Consider the following 10,197-nt stretch of genomic DNA (forward strand, 5'->3'; position numbering starts at 1 on the left):
GCCATCAGTAGGGGAACAGATGAACAATGCTACGTTTATTCCACAGAATACCATGGATCAGTTAAAAAGGATGTACTAAACAGATGTCCACATATATTAATAATTTTTAAACAATATTTGGAAAAAAGTAAAAGATGGGTGGATTATATGAATGTCAATATCCTGAGTGTAACATTTTACTATAGCTTTACAACATGTTACCTTTGGGGAAAACCGTTAAAGTACATGGGATTTCCATGTATTATTTCTCAAAACTGCATGTGAATTCACAATTATTTCAAAATTTAAGTTTAATTAAAAATATTTCCATTATATACATAATTGGGGTCTTTCCCCGCCACCCCTCCACAGAGTAAACATTTATACCTCTTGCCATCAAAACACCATTTTCATTTTGTAAATAAAACGAAGAGCTGGGTCCCATCCTGGCTTCCCCATCCCTGGCTTCCCCAGGCCAAGGGTACATAGTATCAGCTTTGAAGTTCCCCAGGTCCGCCCCTGCCTGACGGGTTCCCAGACGCCTCTCTAGGACTAACCAGGCGCCGCCACTCTAGCACACCTCGGAGGTCAGAGTCTCATTATCCCAGAAGGTTAACACCTCTAGCATTCCGAGCAGGACCGAGGTGGGGAATCCTCGTCCCTTTCCCGCTCAACGAGGGGAAGGCTCTCTCGCCCACCCGTCCTCGGTTCCCTCAGACACTCAATGCCTTGCGAAGCCTCCTCCGCTCCCGGCGCCCTCCTAAGAGGATGCCGCTTTCGCTCGCTTTGCCCCAAAGACCCAAAACCTGAACGAGGAGGGTTACAGCCTCGTCTTCCGACTAGGATGAATCATTTCCTGTAACAAACTCCCTCCCCCGGAAGTGAGACCTGATGTAAACACCAGAGCCGGGTGTCAAGGCCCGGGAGGTCAGAAATCCGGGCCGCGGGCGGCACCGAGAGCTGGGCCTGGGATCGGGGACACGCAGAGGTCAGGTCAGTGCAAGTGGCGGGGAGCTGGGGCATGACCCCAGGGTTCGTCGGGGTTCGGGGATAGGCTGGGGAGCCCTTGAGCAGGGGTCTTGGTTGATGGGGGATCTAGGACAGGGATCTTGAGTGGGTGCTGATGTTGGAAGGAGTATGGGTGCTGTCTCGGACCTGAAGAAATGCTGTAGGGGGGCTTTGTGTGAGGCATCCCGGGACTGGGTTCTTGGGGGGCACTGGTCTTTGCAACGGGAGCCCCCCAAAAATGGATCTTGGAAGGTGGAACTGTCTGAAGAATGAGCCTGGGAAATGAGGCAGTCCGGTGGAGGTGGTACAGGGGGGAAGGTAGGAGGTTTGGGCTCTTGGAGGATGGGGAGGGCAAACGTCTTGGGGAGATCAGAGTTTGAAGGGAGTATAGGGGCTCTAGGACAAGAATCTTAAGGGCATCCAGGACAGGAGTCTGGGGGTTGAGTTATTCCAGGTAGGGGTTTTGGGAGGTGTGTGTCTGGGCAAAGGTTTTAAGGGGGTAGGGGTGTCCTGGAGCAGGATCTTGGGAAGAGACTAGGAGGTTTGGAGGCGGAATCTGTCGTGTAAGAAACATCCAGACCTGTTGAGAGTTTTAATAAGAGTTTATTTGAGCCCAAGCTGACAACAGTTGCCAGGAAGCAAGAGCACCAATGCTTCGGAGAATAACAGTTTGCAGTTTCTTTTATGCATTTGAGATTAAGGAGAGAACTTAAGAAGGAGTACATGAAGGTGGGAGAAAGCAAGGCAGAGACTGGATTACAGGATACTAAAGATTATGTGGGTTGTGCTTTAGAAGGAGGATTCTGAGAGGAGGCATTTCAAAGGTGTGTTAACCTAGATGCACAGAAACAAAGGACAGGGCTTGCTTAAGGCAAAGATAAGCCTTTTACTAAAGAAGTTATGCCTGTGGTGTGACTACCCCCACCGTGACCTGCCCAGCTAGGAATTTATGATCACATCACCCTGTCCTCTATAGAAACCCTTTTTCATCCACAAATTTTAGGGAGACAGGATTCCTGGGGGTAGGTCCAAGCCAGCCCATGTTGGAGTCAGTCACAGCAGAGCAGAAGGGGATGTCCCAGGAATCGGGCATTTGCAGTGATAGGGGATTCTGAGGTAAAGTCTTTAGGCATAAGGGGATCTGGGGAAACATCCAGGCTGGCCCTGTTTGGGCAGAAGTTAGCATGGCATGAGAAGGGGTCATCTCAATGTAGGCATGGGATCATGAAAGGGTTTGGTAAAACCTGTGTGGAGAGAAAGTATGAGAGCAGGCTGGGGTGGTGGAATAGGTGTGGGGGGGTGTCAGAAGGGCATGAGGAGGGGAGTTCTTGTGGGTGGGGACCAACCATAGCTAATCTCAGGGCCAGGTCATGGAGTTGCAGGAAGAGGTGGATGTCCTAGCCCCTCTCCCCATTTGTTGATAGGCAGAGTTGGGTGCTAGGTCCAGGTGTGAAGATGAGAAGGGGGGTGGGGTTTGAGGCCATGCTGGGCATTGGAGCCAGAATTGTCTGGGGGTGGAAAGAAGATCTCTCTAGGGCACCCCCTACATTATTACTTCCTGACAAGCAGTCTGTGAAGGCTGGAGATTAAGGTGGAGGTGAAGGTCCAGGTCAGGGTAGGCCTGGAACTGGGATCAGCCAAATGTGAGAAGATGGGGAGGTTGCTGGCCATGCTGTTTGGGAGCTTAGAGTGGAGACCCCAGGACTCTTCCCCCTTTGCAGTCCTCCTGGAGTTAGTAGGTAGCAGAGTGGGATAGAGAGGAAGAAATCAGTTAGGCACAGTTCTAGGCCTCAAAGGGCAGACCCCAGGACTCTTTCCAACCCTACCCCCATTTGTGTCCAGGGAAGCAATCCTGGATCATGACTCAGCAGCCACTTCGAGGAGTGACCAGCCTACGTTTCAATCAAGACCAAAGTAAGAGAGACTTGTACCTGTACCCTTGTGGGAGGGAGAGAATGGCCAGAGGTGGGTGTGAAGCAGCTCTAGCTTCCCACCTGGGCATCCTTTGAGGCAGCCTGGATTCCTCCCATCCCCCAGGCTGCTTTTGCTGCGCCATGGAAACAGGTGTGCGCATCTACAATGTGGAGCCATTGATGGAGAAGGGGCATCTGGGTGAGCCATCTGTGCGGAAGGGGCAATGGGCAGAAGGGATGGGCTGGGCACTGGCTCCCACTCCAACTGACACCCTGGTCCATGTCCAGACCATGAGCAGGTGGGCAGCATGGGCCTGGTGGAAATGCTGCACCGCTCCAACCTGCTGGCCCTGGTGGGTGGTGGTAGCAGCCCCAAGTTCTCAGAGATCTCAGGTAAGTACCCTCATCCCATCCTGCCCTTGGCCCAGATTCCCCGCAATCCTGGCCTCCCCCAGGCACCCCAAGGCACGAGCAGATGAAGATGTCAGAGCACTTTAGAGTCACACAGTGAGGCCTACAGCTTGGAAGTCGTGGATCTTGTAGTTTGAGAAGCTTGATGTTTTGTCTTCATCTAACAAACATTAATTGGATGCCTCCCGTACGCCATGTCTTTACCTGTGGAGCACTTGCTGTGAGCCTGGTACTGTTCTAAGCACTTTACGTGTATTAACTCATTTAATCCTCGCAGTAACTCTATGTAGTAGGAAGTATCATCCCAATTTTTACAGATGAAGAAACTGAGGCCCAGAGAGGTTAAGTGACTTACTAAGGTCACACAGCCAACAGGTTTTAACATCTTGGAGCTGTCTCTCCAATGCTCACTTGCCTTGAGCCTCAAGCACCATCTTGTTTTAAGGATTTTCATTGATCCCATTGGAACATGGCAAGAGAGTCGCCGTAGGCAAGTCACAGAGCCTAGGATTTCTCAGAGATGTTTAGGGAGTAGGGACTAGGATCCTGGAGGCAGAAATAGTTACTGATGGGAAGTGACAGGCCTGGTGTGAGTCCCTGCTTGCTTGCTGATGGGCTGTGAGGTCTCCAATCCCTTGGAGCCTCAGTTTCCTCACCTACAAATGGGTATAACAGTTCCAGAACCTGTTCTCTCAGGAATTGCACCCACAAGTGCTTATGCTGTGTGAGGCTCACATTGGGTGTTAGCGAAAGGTTAAACAAGTGGGTTGAGGTCCCATGGGGAGTAGGGGTGGGTCTTGTGTCACCAGGGCTGCCCTCACCCTAAACCTTGGCCCGGACAATGCACCCACCTGCCCAGCAGTGCTGATCTGGGACGATGCCCGGGAGGGCAAGGACTCCAAGGACAAGCTGGTGCTGGAGTTCACCTTCACCAAGCCAGTGCTGGCTGTGCGCATGCGCCATGACAAGTGAGCTTGAGGAGGACTCTGGGTGGGGGAGGTAGGAGGTCCCCATAGCAGGTGAGAGGGTTAGTCCCACTCGGGCATCCTGCCCTCCCCTTATGGCCTCCTGTGTTGTGTGATGCCCACAGAATCGTGATTGTGCTGAGGAACCGCATCTATGTGTACTCCTTCCCTGACAATCCCCGAAAGCTGTTTGAGTTTGACACCCGGGACAACCCAAAGGGTGAGAGGACCCAGATATGCAGGTGTAAGGGCAGCAGGCAATGGATGGGGTGGAGGAGGAGAAATGAGGAAAAAATGGAAGGGACACACAGAGGTGGGGAAAGAGGCGGAGTCTTTGCACAGAGATGCTCAGATGGCCTGAAATGCTCATATTTTCAGTCTATCCATCTTTCCATCCCTTAGCCAGTTCTCTCTCCCCACTCTTAGCCCTGTCCCACCCGTGGAAACCCCAGACAGCAGAGCAAAGACGCCTAGTAATCACATGGGTGTGTTTGTCAGGGATCCCTGGGCCTACTGGGGCTGCCACAGCTGCATAGGGAAGAGGTACTCTGCCTCGCTGGTGGGAGCACAGCTGAGGGCAGCCCCCTGAGGGTTCTGTGGGTAACATGTATCACAGGTCAAAGTCCAACCTTCATGCAGCTTTGTTCGTTCTGAGACCCTGCCTGGCCCTCGTTTTCCCTTTACCAGCCCAGACCCCCCTTCATCTTCACACCCTAGGGCTCTGTGACCTCTGTCCCAGCCTGGAGAAACAACTGCTAGTGTTCCCAGGACACAAGTGTGGGAGTCTGCAACTTGTGGTGAGCTGTTCAGTGGGCAGGGATGGGCAGGTGGGTGGGCTGGCTCTCCCTGTGGACTCTGGGACCCTGTCCTCCATATTACCCCGAGCCCCAACTGCTCCTTCCCACCGTAGGACCTGGCGAGCACAAAGCCTGGCACTTCGTCGGCTCCATTTACCATCAATGCACATCAGAGCGATGTAGCCTGTGTGTCCCTAAACCAGCCAGGCACCGTAGTGGCCTCGGCCTCTCAGAAAGGCACCCTTATTCGACTTTTTGACACACAGTCCAAGGAGAAACTGGTGGAACTACGCCGAGGCACTGACCCCGCCACCCTCTACTGGTGAGAACTGGGTATGTGTGGTAGGCTGGCAACCCCACACCATGTGACATGTGGGCGTCACTGTTAGTCTGTCTTCCAGCATCAACTTCAGCCATGATTCCTCCTTCCTCTGCGCTTCCAGTGATAAGGGCACGGTCCATATCTTTGCTCTCAAGGATACCCGCCTCAACCGCCGCTCCGCGTAAGTATCCCCTGCCCCACTCTGCTGCGTCCTCATCCCCCTGCCCATATACCACACACACCTGGACTTACCAGTGCTTCCTGCAGGCTGGCTCGCGTGGGCAAGGTGGGACCCATGATTGGACAGTACGTGGACTCTCAGTGGAGCCTGGCGAGCTTCACCGTGCCTGCCGAGTCAGCCTGCATCTGCGCCTTCGGTCGCAACACTTCCAAGAACGTCAACTCTGTCATTGGTGAGTAGGACTGTCCCTTGACTGGGCATAGTACCTGGACAAAGGCCTGCAAGTTGGACCGGAAAGAATTTTAGGGAATGGGAAGCCTAAGCAAGCTAGAATGGGTGGCTCAATTCCATCATCAGTAAGGGGGATGGTATGTGGGCAAAGGCCTGGAAGGGGAGACCGTAGGCCATGGGACACCTGAGAGGATTGGAATGTGTGGTTTTGGCAGCCTCTAACCTTTTACCGATCTTTCCCCCCCTCCTCCAGCCATCTGTGTAGATGGGACCTTCCACAAATATGTCTTCACTCCTGATGGAAACTGCAACAGAGAGGCTTTCGATGTGTATCTTGACATCTGTGATGATGATGACTTTTAAGGACCCTGTGGGTTGTTAGGGACCTGCAGAGGCAGAGTATAAAGCATTTATGGAGGTGGGAGTGCTGGAAGCCACCAGCCAGCAAGCACTAATGGGGCAGGTGCCCACTTTCCACTCCGCAGAGCAATGCCTAAACAGCTCATTTCCCCCCAAGCACTTCCCCCAAGCACTTAAAGACTGCCCACAGGGCCAGGCCAGGGACCCAGGGAGGCAGCAGATGCCCTGGGGCTCCCAACCTGGAGACTACTAGGGACCCAGAGGGAATGCCCTAATCCAACCTGTGGGGATAAACAAACAAAATGAAACAAAAAAACCTTCCCAGAAAGAACCCATCTTTGATGTGATGAATGTGAATAAAAAGAACTTAATAGTATCTATGGCTGGACCTCGGGGGTGGGGCCTGAAAGAGATGAGCCCGAAAAGGACCTGCAGAATTTCCAGGAAAGGTGTGACCCTGTTGAACCATAACAAGAAGGAGCTGGGATCCTGGTCCTCTCCTGACAGTCCCTGTCTTCGTCTCTCTGCCATGACCAATGTCTGATTTACGCCGCCAGAACTGCCCGGAACAGTCCCCCCTGGTGCCCCAAACCGGGGGTCGATGGGAACACCTTACCCCGCGGCCTAGACTAGGTTTCCCGGTAGGCCCTGCTGCCTTACTGTTACGGCGTGTTTGTATTTCCGGTCATGTGCGTTTCTGCGCCTGCGTTGTCCACCTAGATGGGTGGGGTAGCAGCCGCCCCGCCCACACTCCATTTCCCGGTATCCACTGCGGTAGCGCGAGGTGTAACGGGTGTTGTAGTCCAACTGCTCTTCTGGCTGGTCCAGCTACATCGACTCGCAGGATGTCGGAGGTGCGGCTGCCACCGCTACGCGCTCTGGATGATTTTGTTCTGGGGTCGGCCCGGCTGGCGCCCCCGGATCCGTGCGACCCGCAGCGATGGTGCCACCGCGTCATCAACAACCTCCTCTACTACCAAACCAACTACCTTGTCTGCTTCGGTTTCGGTCTCGCTCTGGCCGGGTGAGGGAGGAAGGGAGGGAGGCGCCAGTTGGCCAGGGACGCCTACAGGGCATTGAAGGTGGGCCCGCGGGATTCTGAGAACCGGGAGGGGAATCTGAGAAGGCTGCAAGGCCTGTAAGGGCGAATCCAGTACAGAAAAAAACCCTACTGGGGCTGGGAGGACTTGGAGGCAGTGGGCCCTAGTTGTAAGGAGGGTCTAGGGCGAGATAGAGCCTGACTGAGGGGGGCCGAGGACGGTAGAGGCACTGGAAGGGAAGACCTGGGGAGGATGGAGAAAGTGGAACTGAAGGGGAAACGAGGCTGGGAGGTGTACCTGAAGATAAGCAGGGCCTGAAAGTGGGGCGTGTCAGGGTGGTGAGATGATGTGATGGGACCAGATTAAGGTGCCCCTGGAAGCCTTAGGGCAGAGATAGGGACTGGGACGTCCCTATGGTCAAGTTGAAGGGTTTCGAAGGTGGACTTGTGGCGGATCTGGGATTGGAGGGGAGCCTGGCTGTTATTACTGGAATGCAGCAGGAGCGGTACTTGTTGGGGAACTTGAGCCTAGAGGGATGACCTAGGAGTGGAAGGCCTGAGAGAGGATGGAGAACCTGGAGGGGGAACTTGGGTGGGGTTGGAAGTTAAGAGTGGGACCTAAAGCCTGGGGTTCAAACAATGATGGAGGGAGGAATCTATAGGGAAATGGAAACCTGGAAGGGGAATTTCAAGGGAAGGAAGCCTGGAACGGAGTCCTGTAAGGACCCTGGGCCTGGAGAGAGGAATATGTATGGAGACAGGAGACCTGGAAAAAGACTCTGCAAGGGTTGGGCTCAAAGGCTGGGTTTGGGGGCATGATGGGGTGGGGTACTGGAGAGGGGCCCTGTGAGGGTAGGGTCAGAAGGAAAGAGCAAGGAAGGAGCCTAGCGGGATGGGAGGGCCTGAAGCACCAGAAGATGGGACTGGAGGATTGAACAGAAAGAAATGAGGGTCCACAGGGTGAGTCTGGTGCTCCGGAAGTGGGAAGCCCTGGAGGGTAGACCTGCTGGAGACAGGATTGGCAGAAGTATTTGCTGGGCTGGGAGCGTCCAAAGAGGGGGACCAAAGCTCTTGGAACGTGGGATCGGGTCCGCGGTGGTCTGGGAGGCTCGGAGGCCAGGCGGCTCTCTCCCCAACTGGCCAACTAGCTTAGTTCCATTGTCCCCGCAGGTACGTGCGCCCGCTGCACACCCTCCTAAGCGCGCTGGTAGTGGCGGTGGCCCTCGGGGTGCTGGTGTGGGCAGCTGAGACTCGCTCAGCCGTGCGTCGCTGCCGCCGCAGTCACCCCGCCGCCTGCCTGGCCGCAGTGCTTGCCGTCGGCCTCCTGGTTCTCTGGGCGGTGGGCGGCGCTTGCACCTTCCTGCTCAGCATCGCCGGGCCCGTACTTAGTGAGTCTCCACTACCCTGACATAGCCGGGAACACGGCCAGCAGTGCGCGCGGCGCCAGGCCGGCCTTGCCCTGCCCTTGTTCCCGGGGTGGAGAGGGGGCTGGGAGACCCAGCGGGCATGGCTACACCCCTTTACAAAGCGCCTTCTCTGGCTTCACTCCCCTCTTAATACCGCCTTTCCAGGCCTCACTCCTGGTATTAAATGCCTTCCACAGGCCACGTCCGCATTACCATGTGCCCTCCCTGGCCACGCCCCTGTTGCAAAGCAATTACTAAGCCACACCTTCAGGATCAGAGGTGTCCTGGCCACTGACCACTCCATTGGCTTTCCTGTGCTCCAGTTCTCCTCTGTGGGCCCCCATTGGCTAAAGACTGATGTACCGTCCCACTGACCCCACTCGCCTGGTATTGCCCACAGTAATCCTGGTGCACGCTTCTCTGCGCCTACGCAACCTCAAGAACAAGCTCGAGAACAAGATCGAGAGCATTGGTCTCAAGCGGACGCCAATGGGACTGCTACTGGAGGCGCTGGGACAAGAGCAGGAGGCTGGATCCTAGAGGCCCGAGACCTGTACTCAAGACCTGGAGAATGCCACCCCCACCCCGGCCAGTACCTGGTATTCAGAGCCCTTTTTCAGCCCTTAAAATAGAAGTTCCTTGCCTAGTTCAAAAAGCAGATGCTCCCCCAAATCCAAAACTGGGGTATCCCTCATTCCCAGCCCCCATTACCTAGGGGACCAGTGTCTTCCCCATCCCTGAACCTGGGACCCAGAGCCACCCACATCCAGCCAAAACCTAGGACTGGGAAACCTCAGCATCCATGGCCAACATCAAATTCTGGATGGAGACTTTCCCCCAACCCCAACCTGGGACCCACCAGTCCCCAAAGCTGGGGTGTGGGACCACAGCATTCTCAAATCGTAAACCCTAGACCCAGGCTTTTCCAGACACTACCCCAGCTTTGAACTCAGATCAAGGCATTGCCAAATCTTTACCCCAGGACCCAAGTGTTCCCAGCCCCTCTGGGGTGGAAGAGTCAGGTTCGAAACCCTGTTGAACGCTTGGTCCCAGGTGACTCCAACACTCACCAGTCCCACTTGCTTCCCCCCAGCTCTGTTTAGGGATTCTGCCCCTAATGGCGAGGACCATGGGGTGGAGTGGGGTGGGGCATGTCTATCAGTGTTGCTGCCAACAATAAAGGCTGTTGCATCTTTCAAGCCAATTGGGCCTCCTGGACAGTCTGTGCATTTCAGTGGCCAGTGGGGTGCGCTTCTCAATTCTGCTCGACTTTCTGACTGGGTCTCTGCAAATGTGTGGGCTGAAGGGGTGAGCTCTCTGTTCCTTCCTGGAACCTGTCACCTCCAGAGCAGCATTAACGCACCAGGTAGTTAAGGGCACAGTGTTCCCATCATCATTTGTATTACTAAAGGGCTCTTGTTCAGAGCTGGCTAGAAATCTGAGCACAGATAGGCAGAGAAGTTACCCCACACCACAAAGTAAGTAAAGCCAAAGCAGATGGCATTATCACAGGCTGTTTCTGTGGTGTTATCTTTTTTCATCATATGGTGTTACAAAAATATGTCTGGTCTTAACTACAGGTGCG

General features: G+C 54.5%; 2 protein-coding genes across 3 annotated transcripts; both read left to right on the forward strand.

Annotated features, from left to right (window-relative positions):
* The first annotated feature begins 596 nt into the window (after positions 1-596).
* On the forward strand, positions 597-6,543 carry WDR45 (WD repeat domain 45). Of its 2 annotated transcripts, none has more exons than XM_081042027.1 (11): positions 597-972; positions 2,830-2,901; positions 3,025-3,099; positions 3,189-3,293; positions 4,174-4,279; positions 4,402-4,496; positions 4,994-5,073; positions 5,187-5,395; positions 5,475-5,576; positions 5,663-5,808; positions 6,061-6,543. In XM_081042027.1, the coding sequence occupies exons 2-11, from the start codon at positions 2,847-2,849 to the stop codon at positions 6,168-6,170; spliced, it is 1,083 nt and encodes a 360-aa protein (XP_080898153.1). In that variant the 5' UTR covers positions 597-972; positions 2,830-2,846; the 3' UTR covers positions 6,171-6,543. The 2 variants fall into 2 exon arrangements, with proteins under 2 accessions (XP_080898153.1, XP_080898152.1); XM_081042026.1 differs by having other exon boundaries at positions 848-972; positions 4,171-4,279.
* A 420-nt stretch (positions 6,544-6,963) lies between these two features.
* Positions 6,964-9,814, forward strand: PRAF2 (PRA1 domain family member 2). Its single transcript, XM_081042029.1, has 3 exons — positions 6,964-7,191; positions 8,377-8,594; positions 9,013-9,814. The coding sequence occupies exons 1-3, from the start codon at positions 7,013-7,015 to the stop codon at positions 9,150-9,152; spliced, it is 537 nt and encodes a 178-aa protein (XP_080898155.1). The 5' UTR covers positions 6,964-7,012; the 3' UTR covers positions 9,153-9,814.
* Positions 9,815-10,197: the final 383 nt, after the last annotated feature.

The sequence above is a fragment of the Rhinolophus hipposideros genome (assembly GCF_964194185.1).
Source record: "Rhinolophus hipposideros genome assembly, chromosome: X".
NCBI lineage: Eukaryota > Metazoa > Chordata > Mammalia > Chiroptera > Rhinolophidae > Rhinolophus > Rhinolophus hipposideros.